The sequence below is a fragment of the Gymnogyps californianus genome, chromosome 4 (assembly GCF_018139145.2).
Source record: "Gymnogyps californianus isolate 813 chromosome 4, ASM1813914v2, whole genome shotgun sequence".
Taxonomy (NCBI): domain Eukaryota; kingdom Metazoa; phylum Chordata; class Aves; order Accipitriformes; family Cathartidae; genus Gymnogyps; species Gymnogyps californianus.
Genome location: NC_059474.1, coordinates 37,514,225 through 37,539,120, shown reverse-complemented (window position 1 = coordinate 37,539,120; position 24,896 = coordinate 37,514,225). Strand labels below are relative to the sequence as shown.

The window sequence follows — 24,896 nt, the reverse complement described above, 5'->3', positions numbered from 1 at the left end:
TGATTCAATAATAATATCCTATGCACTCCCAAACTTTGGGTTGTTTTTTTTTTTTTCATAAAATGAGACAATATCCTTAAATTATCAGCTGTATTTTTTTGTTTTGATGAGGATACACTACTTACTATGAGAACTCATCCCAAATAAGAAAAGCTTTGTCATTTTTGTTGGAATTAATTAGAACATAGAAATATTTTCATATTTATGAAGAAAACAGCTTTAACAATTCTTTTTAGAAATAAATAATTGTGTTAGGCATAAATTATTTAGTTACTAATTTGATGACTCTTTGTTCCAACAATTGAAAAATATGATTGAGGCAATGCTAGATGAGTTGAAGAGAGGTAATTTAATTTATATTTCAGTAGTATAAGAAAGGACTTTATTTTAAATTACAATGAAATAAAATTTAATGGCACATTTCACATTTTGCAATGTGTTTATATTTGAAGTGTCTGCAAAGTTTCTTAAAGACCAAAGTAATCATGTAAATGGGTATAATTTAATTTGCAGTCTATGGCAGTATAAATAATTCGTACACTACATGGTGATCATATTAAATGATCTCTGCGTAAATTAAGGTTTCGAAAATACCTTTCAACTATTTAGCACATTGGCAATAATAGATTTCTAACAGACAGAAATTTAAAGTAAGCCTACATTTGTCTTCAGCCATGCTGTACAACACTCAGCTCTGTAGCAGAGCTTTTTAAGAGGCACTAATCACTGTATATTTGATTTCATTAGTCTGCTTCCCTTGCTTGCTTCGTTCTGAACCAACATTTTAAAAGTCTTAAAACCAAAGAAAATCCTATTTATGCAACACATTTTTTCTGTGTTTTTGTAATTGGATAGCTATAAAAATCTGTCCCTGCTAAAAGACATAATTTGTTCACAAGTTGTTCCTGTTGGTCTCTTGTTGCTTTTTCCAAGTGGCAGTACATAAAAATGTGTTACATTAGCACAGTTATGTATTTACAAAACGTGAAGTATAGCATTCTGCGAACAGATGTTTGGCTATCACCAAGACTGGTAGATCTGTTTAAGCAGCGCTTTTGCAAACATCAGAAGTGGGACTGACTGTTCTGCCACTCTGCTTCAGTCCATTAGGAGAGCATCTGAAATTACCTCCTGTATTTACATGACCTTATTTCAGCTCTTCGTGCCATAAATTAGGTCAGGAATCCCAACTGCAGTGGGTTAAGTTTCTACATCATAATATATCAACCCAAAAGGTACTCTCCAGGGCTGGTTTTTTCACCAGCAGGGGAGAAAAGACAGTAATTCTCAATTATGTGGCACCAATGGAGAGGCAAAAGGTACATTTCTGGGAAAACGGTTAGCAATATATATTTTCACTGTAATAAAGACTGTGTTGGCATAGTTAGCGGTTTTGTGCCAATGTGTACAGTTATTTGAAATATGACTCTGAGTTAAGAAGAACGGAAAAGCTCCGCTCAGTGCTCTGGTGGAAAAGATGACATTTCCTAATGCGTTAAATCATGCGTGTCACGTCTTTGAAAGCAGTGGATTAAACAAATACTTATGAAGGATGTCTTATCTCTTGCCTGTGAACTAATAATATGAACTCTGCCTTATCTGTTTATGAATTGTGTAAACCATGCACCCCAGCAGCCCTATATAAATTATAATAAAACAGATAGGATGATAATAGCAACAAAATGTAAGCGAGGGCTGGGGTCCTGCTGCAACGTTTGGAACTGGATCGAGGTTCCCAGAAAGCCTGGGAGTTTTTAGACTCCAGTATTTTGATTTGGCCTTTTACAGAGACAGGAGCTGTCTCTAACTACAGAGCATGGAACAGCCCTGTGAGCATCACAGACAAAATGGATCTTCTGTCCCAAAAGGATGAGTAGTCTAGATTGGACTGCCTGTGACACAGGCAAGAAAGGTGAACCGAAAAAAGTTTTGGGGCCATGAGCTGTGCTACCTATGCCTAGAGCATCACCGTTGGTTTTAACTATTTATGTATTACTGCACACCACATATGAACTGAAGCCTTTTCTTCTTGATCCAATGTTCGGTGCAATTAATTACAGCATATGCAATGTATAATTCCATTTTACAGCAACAACCCAGCTCACAGATACTACCTCGCAACTGACCCCGTGACGGGAGATCTGTATGTTTCCGACACAAACACGCGCAGGATTTATCGGCCCAAGTCGCTCACGGGTGCAAAAGACCTGACCAAAAATGCTGAGGTAATAGGAGGAACAGGGGAGCAGTGCCTACCATTTGATGAGGCAAGGTGTGGTGATGGAGGCAAGGCGGTGGAGGCAACTCTCATGAGCCCTAAAGGTAAAAAGAGTTATCCCTCCGTAACTTTCAAAATAATACGAAAGTTCAGAGCCGGGGGTGTGATCGTATTTAATTACTGAACCCAGTAGTTGGCTCAAAAATGTGGTTTCGAGTAACTTTTTCCAACTGGAAAGACAACTGAGGAAGAGAACTACAGGGGACCGGAGTTGATTTTTTAAGAAATATTTGGCTTGCATGGTTATTGAGCATTTTTAAATGCCCTTTTAGATTATGTGTTTGGCAGGCAACAGTGAAGATTGAAAATCAGTGTTGCTTTTGGTCCCACTTATCCCATGTTTCAGGTTAACTTAAAAGCCAGGCCCTTCTCAACACACAACAGCAAATGAACAGCAAATGCGATCAACAGTAGTAGATTTCATGCTGAATATTGGTTTGTTGGCAGTATGCTTACTGCCTAAGACCATATTTTCTGCCCTTAATTTCCACTAGATACATACCAATTATGCCCTTAGTTATGGATAACATATTCACTGCTAGTACAAAAAACTAATTTTTATTCTCTGCACTAAAGGAATAGCAATCGACAAGAATGGGTTAATCTACTTTGTTGACGGGACCATGATCAGAAAAGTGGATCAGAACGGAATAATATCCACTTTGCTTGGCTCCAACGACCTGACCTCAGCACGACCTCTAACCTGTGATACCAGCATGCACATCAGCCAGGTACTTTTTAGCTGCTGATGATTTGGAAAGCTGAGCTGGGGCTAGAAATGAAAATGCAGTTTTTTTGCTCCTTAAAATAAAACTGGGTGGAGCGCGTAATGGATATTTAACAGCAGAATTTGGGGAGAAAGAAAGCTGTTCCAAGGGCCTGAATCGCAGTGTATTCTCTTAGCTATAAATGCTGCTGTATTCAATTTTTCTGCCCATAAAGTTCAGTTCAGTTTAGAACAGCAAAACTATCAGCAGGAAACATTAAGTCTGGTAGTAAATACTGGGAGAATGGCAGATCCGTTAGAACTATCTTGGCATGTTGATGTTTTCTGAATCGCTAACATCCTTAGCCTACTAGAATGAATGAGAGGATATATACAAAAACCGATGTTTTTCTATTTGTCTCAAGAAGCATGTGTAGGTAAGAAGGGACATCACTAGTGGTATGTTTAAAAATGGAGTACGGTACAGTGTTTCGTAATCTGGAAGGTAGTAAGTTATTTTTGCTATTACAAGAATAAAACATGAGTATTGTCCTTAAAGTATGTATTTAGACTTTGATATCTGTCTCTATTTTTATTTATGCATTTGTGATACAGAAAAGTATAGCATTTATTGGAGGGGAAATTCAACCTGTATTATACTTCCAATGCAACCGGCTTTTTTTCAATAAAATAGATGTCTGAACATTGTTCCCCTTGCCTCCCTGAAAAGCTTTAGTTTGCTGCATATATTTTCGTACAAGTCCTTTTGTCGTGATTGCTTACAGCAGATGAAGAATATCCTTACAGCAGTGTCTAAAACTGAAGGTAAATTAATTCATTTAATCTGCACTGGTTAACTGTTTAACAAAATACTTCTGTTTGTTAAGGTTCGTCTGGAATGGCCTACAGATTTAGCTATCAACCCAATGGATAACTCCATTTATGTTTTGGATAACAACGTCGTTTTGCAGATCACTGAAAACCGTCAGGTTCGCATTGCTGCGGGGAGGCCAATGCATTGCCAGGTTCCTGGAGTGGAGTACACGGTGGGAAAGCACGCTGTACAGACCACGCTCGAGTCAGCAACTGCCATTGCCGTGTCCTACAGTGGGGTACTTTACATTACAGAAACTGATGAAAAAAAGATTAATAGGATAAGACAGGTCACAACTGATGGAGAGATCTCATTGGTTGCTGGAATACCCTCAGACTGTGATTGCAAAAATGATGTCAACTGTGACTGTTACCAAAATGGCGATGGCTATGCTAAAGATGCCAAACTTAATGGCCCTTCCTCCTTAGCTGTGTCTCCGGATGGCACCCTGTATATTGCTGATCTGGGAAATATTCGGATACGGGCTGTGTCAAAGAACAAACCCTTATTGAATTCAATGAACTTTTATGAAATTGCTTCTCCAACTGACCAAGAGCTTTATATCTTTGATGTCAATGGTACTCACCAGTACACTGTGAGTTTGGTCACCGGAGACTATCTGTACAATTTTAGCTACAGTAATGATAATGATATTACTGCAGTAACGGATAGCAATGGGAATACTCTTCGTATCAGACGGGATCCCAACCGGATGCCAGTGAGAGTGGTCTCTCCTGATAACCAAGTCATCTGGTTGACGATAGGCACTAATGGATGTTTGAAAAGCATGACTGCACAAGGGCAGGAGCTTGTCTTATTTACCTACCATGGCAACAGTGGACTTCTGGCAACTAAAAGCGATGAGACTGGATGGACCACTTTTTTTGAGTAAGTACATAAAATAAAGTCAGATGCCTTATAGTTTTATTGAGTTACACAGTGCCATTTGAAATATTTCTGGAGACTGATGAAGTAACTCTAAAGATGATCCTTGATAACAAAAAGCACAGAAAGATACTTTTTGTTTCCCATGCTGTCTTCCTCTGTCTAACTTCTTCTAAACGTTGGGTCTGAATTTTAAATTCATTATTTTGAATTTCAGTTTTATATATTGAAATAATAATGAGACAACATTTCACTCTTGTCAAGAAAGCTGTAACTCAACCATGATTTTGTAGATTTGCATCAAAAACTAGATTTTCGTCCCATTTGCTCATTAGATTGACATTGTTCTGCAGCAGATAACTGGCAAGAAATTTGTCTTCACTGCTCAATATTTTTTTCTTTCTTTTTTTCTAAGTAAAAGCTTGTCTGCATGGTCTTTTACCCAAAAAAAAGGCTGGGTGGGTATTTTTTTGAAGTTGTAAAAGGTTGTGTTTCACTGAGTGGTGAATATGCAGGAAGGATCTCCTGGATGACATGGCAGGCTTTCACACAGGTGGACCCAGGCAGAAGAAGCTGAGAAAAGAAATGTGGGCTGTGGGGGGAAATGTCATTCCTGTAGGGATAAACTGAAAACACAGAGACCACCAGCAACGTGTGGTGTACAGGTGCGAGCACAACAGTGAGAGGTATTAGTGGAACAGTAGGACTTGTAATTTTTCCAGCCTCAGAAAAAATCTTTTCAGTGAATTGCTTTACCCTATGTTACAGTCATTAAGTCATCAATGCCTGTTTATAACAGCCGGATTAGCAAAACGTTTTACAGAATCCTCAATTATATTGACTAAGGAAGGTCATGACAATTTATAGATAAACTAGTAGAACCTGAGAGATCACGTATGGGTTTTATAAGCGACTTCATCCCCAAATGAGCTGAACTATAAACTGATATGCCAAACAAAACGTAACAAAAATGCAGCTTAAACCACAAACAATTTATTTAAAAAAAGATTGATGTACAATTAACACAGATTTTTTTCCAGTCATCTCTGTCAACTGGAAAAATGCTAAGGTTGGGTAAAAATGTGTCTATGAAGGAGTGGAAGATGTAGAGTTAGTATGATAAGTAAAAGTGTTAGAGGGCCCTCAGTTGAAATATTCAGGATTACAAAGGGCATCATGAAAATCCAGTAAGTCCCTCTTTTTCTTTTTTTTTCCCCCTCTTCTTTTCTCCTATCTTTATGATGAAATGCAGTAGCAACTGCTGCCAAGGTCAGGGCCTAAAAAAAAGCTTTCAATTCAACACACATGATAAAGAAAATAAAGTGCTGGTGTCAGGCAGTGGCAGCAAAGCCAAACATCTGTGTTCTGAGATAACTTCACATTTCTGTCAGCGTACATTTGGCTGAGGCAGTGTGCAGGAGGGCTCTGAGCACCTGTATCTACTCTCCAGCCTTTACATATGTCCGTCAGAGACACGAGAGCAGCAGGTGCTGCTTCACTGCATATTGTGTCCTGAAGTGGAGACAGGGCTAGAAATGCTGATCCCTAACAAAGACAGCAGGTGGAATGGCACTGCTGCCAGTTTTAAGGTATTCTTACAATAATCTGTAAATTGGCAGGGCTTTGGTAGCGGGCACATTCCCAAAGCATTAGCGCACATCTGTAATATTTAATTGTGCATTGGTGCATCCGCTGCGTATCTTTTTAGGTCCTGCCAAGAGGACGCAGAAGCACAGCGAGGATACACGGGGGAATGAGAAACTGTTTGGTCGGGAGGGCATGTGTTCTCCTTCTCGTGAGTTAGCCCTGTCCTGTATGCTGAGAGACCAAAGCACAGCTTTGGATGGGCTGGGAATAATCATTCATTTCCAGAGAGAGTAAATTCGGTGTTAAACTGTGACACACACAACCACTTGTTTCCAGCAGGCGAGTTGGGCAAGGCAGTCAATTTGGGGGATAGTGAAGTCCGTTACTGAAATCAAGGCATCTGCTGGGTACAGCAGGCACTTTAAATCATGCTGGCATTCATACTGGCTAATTGAGGACTGAGAGTTTTAATCAGGGCAGTAATTTCTCACCATGTTGCCTGTGGTTTTTGTGTAGCCTACTGTGGTGTACTGCCGAAGTAGCTGATGGCTCCTGAATGTATCTTAATGGCGTCTGCGTGATCACAAAAAAGTGGATATTATATTCACTATTAAGTGGTTGATGGGTCTATATTTTTCATCATAGGGAGAATTTAGGGTGCTGTGTGTCATGAAGTACATAGTTATTTACTGAGTCTGTAGATAGCCATCTTTCACACCTGATCTGCTTTCATGCAGACTTTCTGATCTGAGTGAGGTTATGTCCAGCTGGCTTACGGAGAACCCAAAGGGCAGGCTATTCCCCTCAGTAAGTATTAGTATTATTTCCAAGTTGCTGTTTATGCAATTCCTAAACAATTACCTCCGACCAATGTCTCGTTACAATTCCCAAGCTGAAATAATTACGGAGAAAGCTAGGCAATTTCACTCACCCCGAATTTGCAAGTGTATGAGGCTTTTGCGGAAGCAAAGATATTAATCTCCTCCCCGTAGCCATGGTGAAGCAGTAATCTGTTTAATTGCAACAAGAAAGATTCAGATTAGACATTTGGAAAAACTTCATGGTAAAGATTTTGGAGCCCTGGAGCAGACAGACAACGATAGTGACCCCTTGCCCTTCACAGACTGTCTTTAAGAACAGATTAGACATCTTTCAGGACTAACGCAGAAAGAGCAGATCCTGCCTTGGGGTAGGGATTGGACCACATGACCTCTCAAGGTCCCTTTCAGTCATGTTTTCTATGATGCTCTGTACAAGCTAATACCAAAAATAAAAAATTGCACTGATTATGTAAAGCTACAGGGAATAAGTGAAAAAAAAAAAGCACAGTGTTATTTTTCTTGCCAAAACAGCATTCTTAAAAACATCTATCGGGCAGCATAGCTGCTTACTTCTTTTTAACGTAAAATCCCCATGCACCAAATTTGTGTCTGTATATTTCCCTTGTGAAGAAAAAGTAGATATAAACACGACTATTTTGCCATTTTTTATTCTAGGATCAGCAAACATTATTGTGACTTTGCTTTTCAGTGCTGATGATTTGTAACGTTAAATCTGACTAGGCTGGGTTTCCAGAGGCTTCTGCTACTATTGCCAAAATAGATGGAAACCATGTGTATCGTATAAGGGCTTGTGGGGGGGTGGCAAGGTATACATGTGTGTCTCTCTCTCCCAGCTTTTGCATATTCACATTTGTAGGCAGTGTGGGCTAAAAAATTTTCAGCTGAAGAGTTTTCTGTTGAGAAAAATGAAGTCTTGTTAAAACAGAAAGGTTTCCCTCAAACGTCAGGCGAGGAATAAGAAATTAGGAGAAGAAATCGTTCTGACTTCCTTACTCTATTTTAGTAATAGCAAAATATTTCAGTTTCATTGCTGGATCCATTTTCTTTTAATATCAGAATTTATTTATGGATTTTATTTACTCTATTTTATTATTCAGATTCTCAAAATATTTTAGGAAGGGGATAGAATTTATAATTCCATGGTGAATTTAGACTTTCTTCCCACTCAGGGTTAAAACTTTTCAACTGTTAGAATGTCCAATGGACTTAAATGTCATTTTTCAACTGGCTCTGAGTATGGCTGGGTTGCTTCACCCTTTGGTTGTCACACATCTGTTTAAATGGCAGAAGTTATACTGGAGTAAAAATATTGCGGTTTTAGTAATAAAAAGATCAGTCTTTGGAGCCAATTCAGTAATAGCTTCGTTAACTATTCTCATGGGCAAATCTGTTTGTATAACCAGAGCGTGGATCCAAAGAACTTAGATCATTTCAGTTGAGTTCTCAGTCATTTGAGAGCAGATTTATGAAAACGGTTTAATCTTTTTTTCCTTTTTTAGAACAACTTTTCAGTGAAAAGAGGAAATCTTTGAAAAAACATTGCATCCCAAAAATTGGCAATCACTGCTCTGGCACATATTAAAGCATTTGGACTTGTTTCTTTTCATGGCTTTTTTCCACAGTCTAAATCACACTAATATCAGATCCAAAAGAAGTTTACTTTTCTATTTCATTTAGTCTGGACACTAATTAATCTAGAGTTTATTTTATTTCGTCTCCACTTTGCCAGAAGAAGGGAAGGACTGACATACAGGAAATATTTTTTTTGCACTCTTTGTGTTTTTTACAGTGAAAATTGTAAGTACTAACTTGAATTATTTAGGATGTCATTTAATCTCTTCTGTATTTGTTTACAGACTTTGATATTTTTTATATCTTTATGGCAAAATGGATTTCTAATTTCCTATTTTGTTAAGGGTTATAGTCTGCTGATCAAAATTGACACGTTCTATTTCAAGAATGCATACTTCTGTTACTAAAATTCGTAGTAACTGTTATCTGTTATTGAAGGTCTAAAAATTTGCTGAATAAAAAAGATATTAATAGAGCATTCACAAAAAGGATTGAAAATACACGCGTACTAAAAAAACAGTGGAGCCATATGAAGCTAAACGTTCTCCAGATTAGGTTTTATAATGAAATTATAATATTAAACAAGGTATAAGAGTAATCAGCATAATCAAATTCTGTTATAAAATTGTGAGATATCTGAGCTGGAAACTATTAACTATAACTGCATATTATGTATGCATAATATGAACATTTAAACAGATAAATCTTAAAAGTTGCACCAATTATATGCATATTAGCATTTTGGAATGCTAGCTTCCTAGCTAGCCTATATGACATTATTTTTGTGCAGCAGTTTCCATTCTGCTTTCACATACAGAGAGCTAAGCCAGGCACACAGAAGGAGCATTTTGTCTGGACCTAAGTTTTTGAAGTATCAGAAGTGAACTCCTAAAAAGCCTTGAAGTGCCCCTGTGCAATCGCTCAGTCATGTAGGAGGTGAGACCTGCCCCCAGCCTGCAACTCCATGTCTCCATCAAAGCCCTGGCATGCCAGCAGTTGCCAGGCAGGCTTTAAATTCAGCTGAAAATGGGTAAAAAGCTCACTATTAATTGAAAGTTTGACGATGCTCAAGAGGGCAAATTATTCCAGAGAAAAAGCTGCTATTACTCATGATACTTAATCTGACCAGAAGCGTAAGGCAGCCCTTTGAGAAGGTCCCAAGCGTCTTGTTCAGCCTCACTTCTTCTGAATCACCTCACTATCCCGAGTCACTCCCTGGGAGCCGCTGGAAGCTGAGCACACGCTTGAGGGGCTGTCACGACCTCGCTGCTCTCCTTCAGTGTGCTCCACGACTACTTTGTGTAACTTCAGCCGGGACGTTACGGGGAAGTCCTTTGGTTGAATCGTTGGCCTGCTGCCCTGCCAGCCTCCGGCTGCTTTGTGCTCCTCAGGTTGCTCGAGGAACTGGTAGAGGCTGCTCTGCGAGGGAGGATCCCTCCAGGGCAAGAAGACAGCCTTAGTTGTCCGGGCAGCACCTGCTGAGGTTGGGCTGCGCTGCTAAGGTTGCAGTCTACGTGCGCACTGGTGCGCTTGGCACTCAGGTGATCTGTGACAGCCACATAGTCCTTAGAGGTGGTTTAGGACAAATCGTGGTCAGCCTCGTGTCAGGCGTCTGGGATCTGTCCCTCTGCGGTCCCAGCTCAGGTGCTTCTGCAGGCTCCTCTGTAAAGAGGCAACTGTTCCTCCATCTCACAGCTCCCCTGGAAGGTGCGGGCTGCATGTGCTCTCCTTTGGCCTTCTCTAGCCCCTTCGGTTAAACTTAGATAACTTTCCTCCCTTAGCCGTGACTTAATTCCAATAGCCAGTTTCTTATCTCTTTCCTGCCTTCTCTCTTCTTGCCTTCCTCTCCTTTTAGGAGCAGTATCAGCAGGCAGAGATCTGATCCAGACTAAGATGCTTCCTCCGCCTCCCTGCAAATTCACTGCCTTTCTTTCATGTCTCTCTTTTGCTGTCCAGACCTTGCCCTCCTACGATGTTTCCTTACTTTCTTACCTTGTATCTTGCTCCTTCCCATGTCTCCCATCATTTCTCTAAGGCGTGTTTGGCTTCCCTGCCTTTTCCTTTCCCAGCAGTGTGTTTCTTCTCAATCCCCTCTTGTATCTCTTGACAGTCCATCCAATGCTTCCCCTGGGCACTTCATGCCCTGAGCTCATTTGTCTTCTCCTTCCCCTCCTCCCTCTCCCGCTCAATTCTTGTCTCCAAGGGAATGCAACAGAAATCAAAGAGAGTGACATTAGCAAGCAGAGCCCTTACAAGTTTACTTTGCTCCCACAGTTAAATTGACGAGCTTTCCAGCCATTCTGGAAAGGTGGTGAAATCATGCAGAATGTGAAATCCTTACGATAACTTAGAGACTAGAGAGAATCACAGGTAAAAAATCTATTTTCACTGTACGCTGCAGAGTATCACCCTTTGCATATTACACTTTTATTAACAATACATTCAGTGCTGTGGTTTCCTTAAAACTCTGTGATGCAGAGTAAGATACTGCCTCTGGCTTGGACTTGTTTAGTTTCCCCACGTACCAGGCACATCATCTGTAACTGTCGGCATTTGGCAACAGGGAACAGACGATATTTTGCAGTTTTCCTCTTTCTTCATCTTAATGCATTGCTTGTGGAGTCTGACTTGGAAATACTGAGATTTGGCTTGTAAAAAGTCTATGGAACTTCTACTGAAAGATTTCATTTAGCTAAAAGCAAGTATTTAATTTTGATCAGATAGAAATTATCCCCCAATGGTAGTGTCACTCGCACTTTTACTGTATAGTAAGAGGTTCACAATTCAGTTTTCGTAATTAATATTTCTATACCATTTCCTGTAACATTTATGGGGTTTTATTTTCCTATAACATTTGTGTTTCTATTTGTGTTCATTTTTCTATCACATTTATGTTTCAGTAATATGAGTACCTAAAAATGCCTAGTCTTTTTTCTTGCAGTTTCGGGGCTTTCATTCTAATTTGAGTCTGTTTTCTTACAAATACCAGAACTTTGTACAAAATTGTAATCTGGATTTTTTTATCACCTCTAAACAGCATTGTCTGAATGTCCTTAGTATCATAGTGCTTTTTAGATATTTTTATCCTTTTACTATCAGCTACCTTCTGTACCTTCTGCTTTTACTGCTACTGCTTCTTGCTTCATCAATGTAAAATGTAGTGGCTATAAAGTAATTAACCATACTCATTAAAACAGTTTTGTTCAGCCGATTATCATATTCTTGCATTGACTTTTGTGGCATCATATGAGCCCTGGATTGCAAACCGTGACTTACAAGTGCAACGTCTTTAATCTTCCCATATTACATTTACTCAAGCAACGTAAGACATATTCTCTTCAGTCTTAACCATCTCTGAACTGTCTTCTTGGGAATATTTTTGAGATATCCACTCCTTCCATAAGTGCCTCTTTATCCACATTGCCTGTCTCAATCCAGCACGCAATACAAATATTTCTGTCTTAAAGCACATTTCAGGGACTGGCTGGTTCTCTGTTAGTCAAGATTTGGTGCTTCTCCTCCTCGCAACATGGCACAAATTGAAACTCTAGTAGGCATAACCCTCTCTCACCATTTCACGTAGACCCGTGGAGGCAAGGCTGGCCAAAAGGCGATTAAAACACTTCCCTCTATTCAAACAAGCTAAGTATTCACCCTACCCAAAGAGAACTTGTAGGGAAAAATATCAAGCTGACATGTTCGACTTGTACATGGCCACAAGCTGAAGAATGACGTGGGTTTTTAAACCTTCCCGTAGATACATCAATGCTGCACAAAGATGTAACCACGTTTCACAAACATGCTTTTCTGAGAGGAGCTCAGTGACAGTTGTGCTTACTGACCGTACTTACCATGTTTCTTCTTTAGATAAATTGTTAAATAAATTTTTTAAATTTCTAACTTCAACTTCCTTTTACTAAGAATAGAGGTTATGATCTCACAATTTTCTGAACTGGAACTCAACTTTACAGTAAATTTCATAATTATAATACAACATGCTGTTATATACTATAGTCTTGTAAGACTTATGCTGACAGTGGAGCACACAAACTTGCTGTTTCAGACTCATCCTGCTTAATAACAAAGCAGCCATGTTAAAAATTATCCATTAATAGATACCATTAGATATCAATGTGAAATTTTTGAGAGAACTGTAGTGTGTCCCCTAGTTGCCCTGATACCAGTAGTATATCCCATCTGATAGACATTTACCCATTTCTTCATTCTTGAATGTTTACTGTTCCTTGTCTTTAGAATTAGGCTAAGTAATAAAAGCAGAACTGAGAAGCCATTGAATAGGTAATAGGTGAATAGGTAATCAAAATAGCAACGCTGAAGACACGTATCAATATTATTACATCTTACATGTATGAGAAAGGAAGAAGTGCTTTGACTTCTATCAAGAAAATCAGCATGTGATGTCTCTGTGGTTTTGGAAAGCACTTAGAAGTAAGGATAGTTCAGCAAAAAAATACTGTTGTTCCTATTAATGACATAAATGTCCTGCATTGTCAATCCAGTCAGCTCTGCTCAGGCTCCTGAAAGTATCCGTTTCACTTCTGGCTTTATCACAGACTTAATAATACCATTTGTTCAGTTACTGACATGTTAATATTCTTGTCCCATGTTAATTTTCTTTGTCAAACAGAAGTCAGGGAGGCTATAGCCAAGCTAGCTCGCTCTCCTTTACACTCACTTCACAGGGGACCTGGTGCGGTGAGAGTGGAAGGGCAGCTCCGGACTGCACATGAAAAGGCGGCTCTCTATTTTCAGTCATGCTGTATTCGAATGCACAGTCTTCATTTTCAAGCCTCATCAAGAGATTTGGTCTTCCTTGATGTCCCCAGTGAGGCCAGACTGATGAGCCTACAAGGCACGTGCAGTTAGTCCTACCTAATTCCCTCTGAAGAAGGGAGACTCTGTCACTTCTGAAGCCTGCATTGGTTGGGTGTGACTCATGCTCCAAAGGAATAAGGATATTTTTCTAAATTAACCATAGAACCTGAATCTAGCAATATGTGTTTACTATCTTGGTATTCCACTGTCCTAAAAGAAAAAAAAATACACCCATATAATTTTGCTTTCCTTTTGCTAAATTTGCTTTTCAAACATAATTCAATTTAATAAGTTCATTATGTCCACTTTTTGTGACCCTGTAAAAACACCTTCATAGTTTTTACCTTTCAAAATGAAAAAGAAAAAAAGAAAGAAGAGTTAAGGGGAAGAAAGCAACATCACAGCTTATTCTGTGAACAAAATGTCTGGCCAAACAGAGCAGCCTTACGTCCTTTTTTCACTAAAGGCGTATGCACTCAGCTCTGATAGTGTAAGCAGATCTTACAGCAAGGGACAATCTGTCATCCAAAGTGTATATACACCAACATTTCTTTTATCTGAAAGGCCATACTCTGGTATTTATATCGACAAGGCACACAGTTTATTTGTGCAGTAATAGATGAGCTAAGAAGGTGGGGGGGGAACCGAGACACAGAAATAAACCAGCAGCCTCAGGGAGCCCTGAGATTAAAGACACCGTGCGCGGGAAGCTGCTGCGGGGCAGGAGCTGGCTCAGCACACCCCGGCAAAAACCGGAGTCCAGCCCCTGCGGACCCCGTGGGGCTCGGGGGCAGTGAATTCCCATTAGAGGGAAGTTGAAAAGCGGGGGATGAGTGTTGAGGTCTTGTAGATAAAAGCCTGGCTCCTGTAATTTAGTCTCATCTTCGTAAGGACAAAACCCCTGCAATCGCTCTTGAATTAGCTTGCACTCAGTTCAAAAGGGTACGCGCTGCTGAGGAGCACCCCCAGCCCTGGGAAGTCGCTCCATCCCCAGATAACGCCTCTCATTTAAGCCACACCGCCTCCATCCCACTGCTGCCAGCGCACCCCTTCCCCCTTGCACATACACCGGAGTTGTTCTTCCTGCTCTTCAGAAAGCACCATCGTCATTAACGGTGTTTATTTGTGCAGGTTCTTGTGCATGTAAGGTGTGTGTCAGAAATGTGAGCTATGAAAGAATTCTTGGTTTTGTGAATCCTTGTGAGAATACACATGGCAGGTGCTTATTGCAGCAAACAGCACAGTGTGGGAGGATTGCAACACCGTACAGCAATGAGTGAAAAGTTTGGCAGTCTTCTGGCAAAAAGTAAAGAAGCAGCCCTGGTATGATAAATTCATGTATTGCTTCTTTCACTGCGAAGCACCGCTCCCCCCAGATACCTGTCTCTGGAAGTCATTTTGGATTAGACTGTGAAGGTGGTCAATCTTACTGCAGTGCAAGCACTGAACTGGCGCTTGTTTGCCTGGTTGTGCGATGAAGCGGAAAATGAGCATCAGAAACTTCTCTGTACAGAAGTGAGCAAGCTATCGCGAGGGAAGGTGTTGATTCATTTCTTAGAGCTCCCTTTCCAACAGAGACATTTCCTGCAGTGATTTTCATTTAGAGTGTGCCTGTTGTTTTGCAGATGAGTTATGGCTGTCAAGAATGGCCCATTTAGGTGAATTGTTCACATCTGGTGTGCTGAATGCCACTTTACAAAAAATGACCGAAAACTATCCTTTTAACGTTATGACAAAATAGACACACAAAAAAAGCGTCAAAAGCTGCAGTTATAACAGGAGAAGGTGAAAAGAGAAATTGTCAATCACTTTCCAGCTGAGGAAATCTCTTCATTAAACCTGGGCTGAAAAATTCATCCTGACCACGTTGCTAAGATAAAAGACCATTACCTGAATTATTTAAGCAGCTGTGCAAACAGTTGCATAAGACTTTCCGAGATGAAAATGGGATAAAGACCCTTTCCCCATGGAAGGCAGCCATCAGATAAAGGAACAGGAAAAGCGGACCAGCTGCTCAAATTTAAGCTTGAGTTGTCTGACACTTGGTTGAGCAGGACAGAGAAATTTAGCTGATACTAATACTTTTAATGCCCTTCCAGCCTCTGTGGTTTTGTGAGTTTGCATTTTCTGCCCAAATGCCATGAAAAAAACAAGTAGGTAGATAAATTCCTGTCCAGAATTGGACTTTGGGCTGCAGTTTAGCTCCATCCTAGAATCTCTCCTGGACCTATTTTCTGTAATTCGTATTCATCCACTATTTTCTCAGAGCTCGGCACAGCAGAAAGGGAAAGGGAAAAGGAGTAGAGCAGGAAGGAAAGGGAAAAGAAGAGAAGGAAGCTTTTTTTCCCATATATCTAAAATTCTGTAAGACTGGAAAGAATATTGACTTTTTTTCTTATGCTTAACAATATTCCAGATAAGAACAAAGGAAAAATGCTACCCTTCTTAGACAATAGTCAAATTTAAAAATATATATATATATATATATAAAAATCCACTTGTCATAATTTACAAGCCTACTGACATACATCAAATTGTCATTTATGACACATTTGCTTCCTTCTTGTTAAGCAAAACAAAACAATATTAGCAAGACACACAGCTATCTTATTGTTTATGGTTCAATTTTTTAAAAAATATTGTATCTCAAAAGGGAGTTACAGTTTAATATTTTGGGTTTCCTGTTATATTTGTACTGTGATTTCACAAGCAAGATGCTAAACCTTTTAAGATGTCAAATACAGTGTGTCGAAATAAAGGAATATGTGCATATGGTATTTCAATTAATATTATTTTTTAAAAGGCAGGTTATAAATGAGTAGTTATGGATCCACTGAAGTGTGTATTTCAATGAGACTAAAGAAGACATGCCAAAAAAAAAGGAGAAATTATTTGTCTATCCATGCATCTGTAGATTATTTTCACTTTTTCCTTCTTAGCAGGCTCATTCAGTCACTCGACAAATAAAAAGCAAAAATGCATATCAAAATGAGGAAAGCAACTGAGAAATGGAGTAAAGGGAAAAAATTAACAAATTTCATGATGTTGAGAGTCTTTTCCTCTCTTTCAGCAACCCACATAATGGTTAAAGATGGTCAGAACTAGAGCTCCCTGTAAGTTGCCGTGCCCCATTTTAAACCAGTGGAGGACAGGAGAGCTCCATAAGGGTGATGAAATGAAAATAAAAGTGATGGTATATAAACTATGGGTTTGTTTCCTTTTGATCAGCAAGATAACTATTTTGTTACTGGTTTAGCAATGCAGTGATACCCTATCAAGGCGACTTCTCTTTACTGTAGTTTTCCAACTGTGAATTCACTATTTGGGAGGGACTAAACTTGCAGTATGCTACGAGAGGCTGAATACAAGTGAAAGAACATATTTGCAAACCAACACCCTTTAACGTTGAAGACAACGGTCCTCTATGTAAATGTGAACTTAATGGCCTCAACAAGCTGAAGGAGACATTTCATTGCCAGGTTTGGACAGATTTTTCAGTCCAAAACTCAACATGGTGAGTACACACCTAAAACAACAGCACGCTGCACTTCCAAAAGTCAGCTTTGAACCTTCTGTTCTCACCTGCCAGGAAGCAGCACCTTAGTATATAAGGCTTCTGACAAATAGTTTGAAACACATAGGGTAATGTTCCATAAATTTTTTAGCCCTTCTTGATAATTCAAGATGCATAGAGGAAATGCCTGATGTGTGTTGAGTAAGAATGTAACAGTACTTTTCATTTTACTGTCAAAATTATACATGTCTATATTATGAAATGCATTCATGCCTCATTTCTCTATTACAGTATCCCAACTAATAGTATAATCTGTAACCAGTCTTTAAAGAAATACATAATACACATTTGCACTGTATGTCGTCTTATCTGAAATATGCAGGAACCGGCGTACCTTGCTCTTCAACCTGACATGTTTACAATAGCAAAAAAAAAAAAATTACAGAATTTATTTTGTTAAAGGAGTGTGCTGCAGAGGTCTGTGGAAAAACAGTATCAGTCATAACTTAGCAATTGGCTTTACTATACACTTCATTTCTACAGCTCCCTATTTTATGTTGAAGTAACTTCTGATATAAAACATTAATAATGCTCTGCAAGTTGGGGTTGAGCTAAATGTGCTCCATACTAAGATACAATGCACATGAGAAACAAGTCAGAAATAAAGAAAGTAGGGCATTTCCATCTGTGACAAGGCTTACCAGGAAGTTATCACTGCAGAGTGAAGTGTCCTACATAGACTAGAACAGAAAATGGTCTGGGAAGGAACGTAATTAAAACTAAAGGAGATGAACAATGGAAGAGAGACTTCCAGCAGGTGAAGAGCAAAAGGTCAAGAATCTGGGAAGCTGATAATCATTATCTCTGAGAAATTCTCACTGCAGAAGGGGAAAACTATCTGGCAGTGGCAGATCATCCTAAAGAAGAAAAAGAATTTGATTTAAGGGGAACTTCAGCTAGCAGTGGTGGCAGCTGCCCCTGCTGCTGTCCTCTGTAGTTATTGACCAAATACGAAGATCATTACGTTAATATGAATGGAAATGAATTGATGGGATTAATGCACATGAGGTCACGCCCAGTGAGCAAGTTTCCATTTTAGATTCTTGAAAAGTTTATGTGCGACTTGCTCTTGAGGAACTGAAGAGGTTGGTTGAAGTGGAGCCTGGGATAGGAGAAAGATCAGAGGGCTCTGCGGTAACATGTGCCTGAGCTTGTGTTTGGATGAAAAGATGAAAGAGGCTGTGGCATGCCAAATATAGGCGCTCACCCTGTAGACTAGATCTCATTCCTTTTAGGGCAATTTCAATATTAGAACACTAGGCAGATAAGTCTCTCAGTCTAAAACTGACAATCTTGGACGAATAAAGTCACCTTGGCAGCAGAATGCAAGAATATTTGGATGTAATAAGAAAAATGGCAGAGGAATGCCCAAAGGTACGAGTGATGTTGCTATGCTGAGCATTGATAAGCCTTTCATTGTGGGCAAAAAGGTATCAAGTATAAAGTAAGTTTAGTATTAGATGTGCTGTGAACAAAATGAAGGACACATATTACAATCTATCATAAAATGGAGTATGTAGTAAATTGTAGGAAGACCTATTTCCCTTCTTTCTTTTTGTTTCTGGCTATAAAAGTATGAGAAATCCTATTCTTACCTTTCACATCTCAGTCACATTTTCTTCTTGCACTAGGATGCCTGAACCAAGCAATCATGGCTTTTAAGATTTTCGGCTTTAAAGTCATGTTTTTAAGAACATGAATGTGTAGCATGATTTTTTTCTGATCTTTGAACTCTTCCCCCACTGTAATAATATTAGCTGCTTATCTCAGGCTCATGATGTGCTTTCATGCATTTGTGAAAGAAGAGACCGGTTCAGGAACTATAGGCATGGAGTCAAAAAATAATAATGTAGAAGCAAGAATCCATAAAACAAGAATAGCGATGTTCAGCGCTGCATACTGCAGTGAAGCCACACACTGTACTGAATACTGCTGATGTGTAGCATTTTCCAACTCAAGTGGTATACTCAGAAATATGATAATTAATTTCTCACAAATACTGTGATTCAAAGCATGAAAAGTTCTTCTTACGGGGAGATCTTACCTTCTGTGCCTTTGGTGAGCATTGTTTGAAATAAAGACCAGTACTTGGCTACTGGAATCAAAGGAGGCAATTCCCAATAAAATAATTTGATACCATTTTCAAACATAAAGCGGAAAATAGAAAAGGACATTAATTGGACAATGTATGTTCCCCTCGGACTTGAAAAGGGAAGTTGTGCATGAAATAAAGTAAGTTTGAGGAACTGAGGAATGAGACTGAAGGTCATGAATAGGCTAGCAGTCACATTCATGCACAAGGAACATTGGTATGTTTGTTTCGGTCTCCCGCGTAAATGCAGTATCTCGGCTTGCCAAGTCCAGTATGTGAAAAAGAGCCAAAATTAGGGCTAGACACACACTGGAAGAAACCCCATTATCTTGAAATGTACTTAACTTCAAAAAATAAGTTTCCCCACTTGATTTCCCTGGCTTGCAGTATGGTTTCTGATTTTTAAACATTCTTTTCTTTTTCCTGTTGCTAAGTGAAAGTCTTACATAAACAAAGGAAATCAACTGTGTTAAAAGGATGGAAATGACTGTATGCAAAAAGCTGTCAAATCTACAGAGTAAGCAAACTGGAAAAAAACATTTCTTAACCTAATCCTTTCAGTTACAGCAATGCTGTGCAGTACTCATGCTTTCCAGAGAAAGTTAGTGTATGGGGGTTAAAACTGTTTGGAATTAATTCTCTCAATTTAAGAAAAAGAGTTTCTGTAGCCTCACTGATATGCTTGGGGCTTTTGGGGGTTTGTTTTTTTGTTTTCACGTTTCTTTCCCAGAAGGAGCAATTTTGATGTAAGCATGAAATGTCTCGCACACTGTGAGGACCTGAAGGGTCATGTTCTAGTTACTTTAAGAGGCTAAAGCTTTCTTCAGCTTCCCACTACACGGTCACGGGAGAGGGATGAAAAACTCCTGAGGGCAAACGGGTCATATGTGGGCCTGGAATCACCCTCTGGATACTTGCTTCTCTCCGTTGCAGGTACAGGCAGGCTATACTTCTAACCAAGGAGCCTCAGCTGCACACCTAGGCTGACGAATCCAGCCTGTAGTACTGGAAGAGCTAATCTGAAAGGCAGGTTTATGACCTGAAGCTCACATAATGCTTTACCTCTCTATACTGTGACCACAGTTCATGTTTGGATGTGAGCATGGTCTCGGGTCTTGTACCAATGTAGTATACCTAACACAGCATAGGAAAAGACATGGTTTAGCCGTCATAGGTCTACTTCAATTACAGAAATTGTATCTACCTATTCATATTAAATGGATATATAGCTGTTGGTTTAAAGAAATGTCAGTAGAGCCAGGAAAAAAAGCATCTCCTGCATGGCTTATGCCACAATTGTCAACTATGATCCACAGGCAGTTAACGAGTTATATATGCTAGCTGTTCTGATTTCCAGCTACAAGCAGCTTAAGTAGATTAAATACTACCCTAGATTCTTTCTCTTAATAATACAAGGGATGTTAAGCACTCAGGAACAGGAGGGCAGGTGGTCTGCATAATCATTGAATAGGAAAGGCCCAAGAGACACTCTTATTCAGATACCCTTTTTATGAAAAATTTTGAGGATTCCTCCAATAACAGCAAAATCTAGTCTAATAATAGGGGGTGAGTACAGAATGCTACAGAATTTAGCACCAATAAATATGCTGCCTTTGAAATGGTGAATTAGATGTGCAGCAGGATCTGATCACACTTCAAAGAATAATATGCAGAGCTGAAGATCCATCTGTTTGCTCTTGCTATCACCATTGAGGCTCCTGTATGTTAAGCAGTCTTTTGAGTACTTCAAAGCACGTTTGAAGTCTTTGCTGTGCCTAGCCCATGCACAAAAAAGCAAACGTGCCTTAACAATATGAGTAGCTGGTATTTTTGTTCATTTTACTTGTAAATGAAAACAATTTGTTCCTCCTATGTATCATTTCTGGACTCTTTTTTTTTCTTTTTTTTTTTAGTTACGATAGCGAGGGCCGTCTAACAAATGTTACGTTCCCAACTGGAGTTGTCACTAACCTTCATGGAGAAATGGAAAGGGCCATTACAGTGGACATTGAGTCATCCAGCAGAGAGGAAGATGTCAGCATCACTTCCAACTTATCATCAATTGATTCTTTCTATACTATGGTTCAAGGTACTGTAAACAAAAGATTTCTCAGCAGATACTGACCTGAAAACTGTTTTCTTACGGTACAAGCAGCTCCCATCAGATGCCTTAGAGGGGAACTTTAGAGGCATAGTGTTTGGAGGAAGGGGTGATACATACATGTTTTTATACATATATAGAAAGAACTGTTCAGGGAAAGAAGGAGTTGCAATGAAAGTAGAATTAAATATGTTTTCTAGCCAAAAAGCTTTTGTAAACAGCTAGGGGAGGTAGTCAGAATACCTACTTTGCATTAAAAGGGAATCTTGGAAAGGAGAAATGTATTGAAAGGGAAATAGGTGCAGAAATAGCGTGAAGTGAGATTTTAGCTTTAAAATAGCATGTGACATCCCAGCAGCCACATCCTTGCAAAAGTCAGTAGTCATAGTATGCTTAGGATTAGGCCAAAAATGCCTAATGAAACAGCAGAAAATGTGTTTTGTGCCAGTCCAAAGAATATACTCTGAGGATGGGATTTTCTTAAGTGTTTAAGTGACTTTGAAGATAGGTCCCAGAGGCATTTGTGCTCTCATGTGATACAAATATTCTTACCAATCTCACCCTGGGTGTTTATTACCATTGGGTCGGTTATGTGAAGTCAAGATGTTACAGGCACATATTGCGTAAAGTGTGCAGGACAAAGGCAGACTCTTAATCCATGTAGGTAACCCGTGCTTCTCTTTTTTGTCTTTTCAGATCAGTTAAGAAATAGCTACCAGATTGGTTATGACGGCTCACTGAGAATTCTGTACGCCAGCGGCCTGGATTCACACTATCAGACAGAGCCGCATGTGTTGGCTGGCACTGCCAACCCAACAGTGGCAAAGAGAAACATGACGCTCCCGGGGGAGAACGGGCAGAACCTGGTGGAGTGGCGATTCCGGAAAGAGCAAGCCCAGGGAAAAGTCAACGTGTTTGGCCGAAAGCTTCGGGTAAGCATGCAAGCATGCGTGGTATCTACTGCATTCTCATTAAGTGAGAGGAAATGTAAATACATTCCTGTAGGTATTGCCATCCAACAACCACAGAATATTTACCATAGACAAGCTTACTGTAGAGCTGGAAGTACTTGCTTTTATTACTTCATGTATTTGCTGTTTTTCCTTATTAATTGCTCTTTTCTGTGGACTTTAAACTATTGTTTTTAGCCTGGAATGCATTGGAATGAATCAGGATAAAATAATAATTTTCTGCTTTCCTTCACTGTTTTTGTTTCTGGTACTGAATTCACACAGCTGATTTTGAATCTTGTTTTAAATTATTCTACCATAAGTTAGCACAGTCCTAGGATTTTCTTTCTTTTTTATTTTAAATAAAAATTGTACTAATATTTATTTATGGTAGAAAGGGTTTAACTGTGTGTGCATGTGTATAGCATATTCCTCTAACATATGTCTTTACCATTTTGTTGGCATTTCTTCTTCCTATATAGTGAGTGAAATATAAGTAGGAAGCAAACTATGATTTATGACAGCCATTTGGTAAAGACAACATAGATTAAGCATTTAAAATTGGGTTGCCAGGAGACTATTTCAAGACCACATCAGAGGTCTGACTTACTATTAGAACTGAACTCAGTTCTTTAAAATAAGGCCTAAGCAGTATATCAAATGAAGGTAAGTAATTTCAGACCACTTGACTTCTAAGAGGTAACATGCCATTTTAAATCTTACAATATTTTATATCTTCCTTCGGGATGAGAAAGGAGGGAATGCTGTCATGCACCTTATATTCCTCTCTACCACTTGCTCTGCAAGAAGAACGGATTTTTTTCCAAGAAGGAAGAATGATTATGCACAGTAGCTGCTGCTTAAGAACAACATACTTGTACCTAGCTATGGCAGCTGTCTTACATGGATAAGGAAAAGGAAGCCATGCTTCTGGAGCTCATCCTTGTGGTTCTGGTTCATAGGCATGTCATTACATAGCACAGTGGGATAATACACTTGCCAATTCATTTGTGAAAGAAGCCCAAGAGAAAATAAAATAACCATACCAATGGCATTTGGTTTTGGCAGTGAAACAAATTGCCATGAGTCCAGTTCTCAAAAGTGAAGCAAAATTTTGGCATTCAAGTGCAGAGGAGGTACAAGAAATGTCATGGGCAACTTTAACTTGGAAGAGTTAACAGGAAAAAAGGAACAGCAGAGAAGAGGGAAAGATTTAACAAGATGGAGGGGAAAGTGAGAGATTATAGATTAGGATAAAATAGTAGTAATTGAAAGTGTATATACAAATGGGAGAAGTAGGGCAGGTGGAGAATATGGGCTAATAAGAGAAAAATGCCTCAAAAAAAAAAGTAAACTTGTCAGCAAAGAAAAAAAAAGGAAGGTTTTTTGAAATAGATTTACATGGGAAGATATTACAGAAATGTCACTCGGGGGTAGGTGGGGGAATGTAGGAAAGTAGAGAAAGAAAACAACAGAAAGAGGAACAGGAATAACTTAGGGAGCTCATCATTTCCATCTACAGATATGTCAGTAACATTTTGCTGCAAAGAAGACAAATGTAGACAAAAAACAGTGACAAAATGTATTGCCAGTAAATGTACTCATATGTATGACATTTTCACTGTGTTATATATATGCAGTATCTAACATTACAAAGTACACTCTCAGGTACTCTCTTGATTTTCTATCTTGTATCAGTTCTACCCACTACTGGTAGCCTTTATAGAGAAATTAATTAGGAATTATGTCACCTTCCCTTAACTCAACAATCCTCTGTCAATCTTACTTTTGTTCGGACTTGTTTTGTAATTGTTCGATAAGCTAGTTTTGTCCCTGGACCTGTACGTTTGGTCTGTAGGCTGGCCTTTGGCAGAGGTCCTGACAGTCCTCTACATAAAAGAGCCTTTTCAGGGTATTTGTATTGAGGCCAGACAGACCCTCACTCACAAATGTCTCAAATAAAGGAACTGGTATGATCTCTGTCTCAGGGGATGCACCCAGAGTAGACAGGTAACATAGATGAAGGAGCTCACAGGAGGAATTTGCTCTGCCTCCTCCTGAGACCTGACATGCTCCATGCTCTGCAGAGGTCCCCAATTTTCACATTACGTCTTGAATCTCTCTGTAAGGCACAGCAATATACTCCTACTCCTCATGGGGGAATCACAGTCAGATTTTGTGCTTCTCATTGGAAAAAAACCAGGAATTAAAGCAGAGTGGGACAGATGGACACCTAAATTACTGAAACATAGCAGGACAGTAGGTAGGGACTGTCAAGAGACTCACTTTTGTGTTGTTACGTGTTTCTTCATTGAAAATTTCCTGAATAACTATTTTTATCTTAATGAAAGCTAGAGGTTTCGAATGTATTTGGAGTGTGACTGTCTTAGACACAATAAAAACATTAAAGTTTTGCTATAAAAGCATTTTGGTAGCAGAGCTGTCGTTAAGAAATGCTTCATTTGAAGGCAGTACTTTAGCTGACGTATGTTATTCCAGCCCCATACTGTCCAATAAAAGAAGCTATATCACCAAAATTTGTTGTTATTATAATTGCCATCTGTATTACGAGATTATGCAAGCACAGCCAAAACTTCAC

General features: G+C 39.2%; 1 protein-coding gene across 1 annotated transcript in view; it reads left to right on the top strand.

Annotated features, from left to right (window-relative positions):
• Positions 1 to 24,896, top strand: part of TENM3 (teneurin transmembrane protein 3) — a 388,381-nt gene that overhangs the window by 349,515 nt on the left and 13,970 nt on the right. Inside the window, exons 20-24 of the mRNA XM_050895382.1 lie at positions 2,090 to 2,322; positions 2,855 to 3,009; positions 3,872 to 4,746; positions 21,160 to 21,335; positions 22,044 to 22,279. Of these exons, the coding sequence (XP_050751339.1) occupies positions 2,090 to 2,322; positions 2,855 to 3,009; positions 3,872 to 4,746; positions 21,160 to 21,335; positions 22,044 to 22,279 (1,675 nt within the window). The remainder of the gene's footprint in view (positions 1 to 2,089; positions 2,323 to 2,854; positions 3,010 to 3,871; positions 4,747 to 21,159; positions 21,336 to 22,043; positions 22,280 to 24,896) is intronic.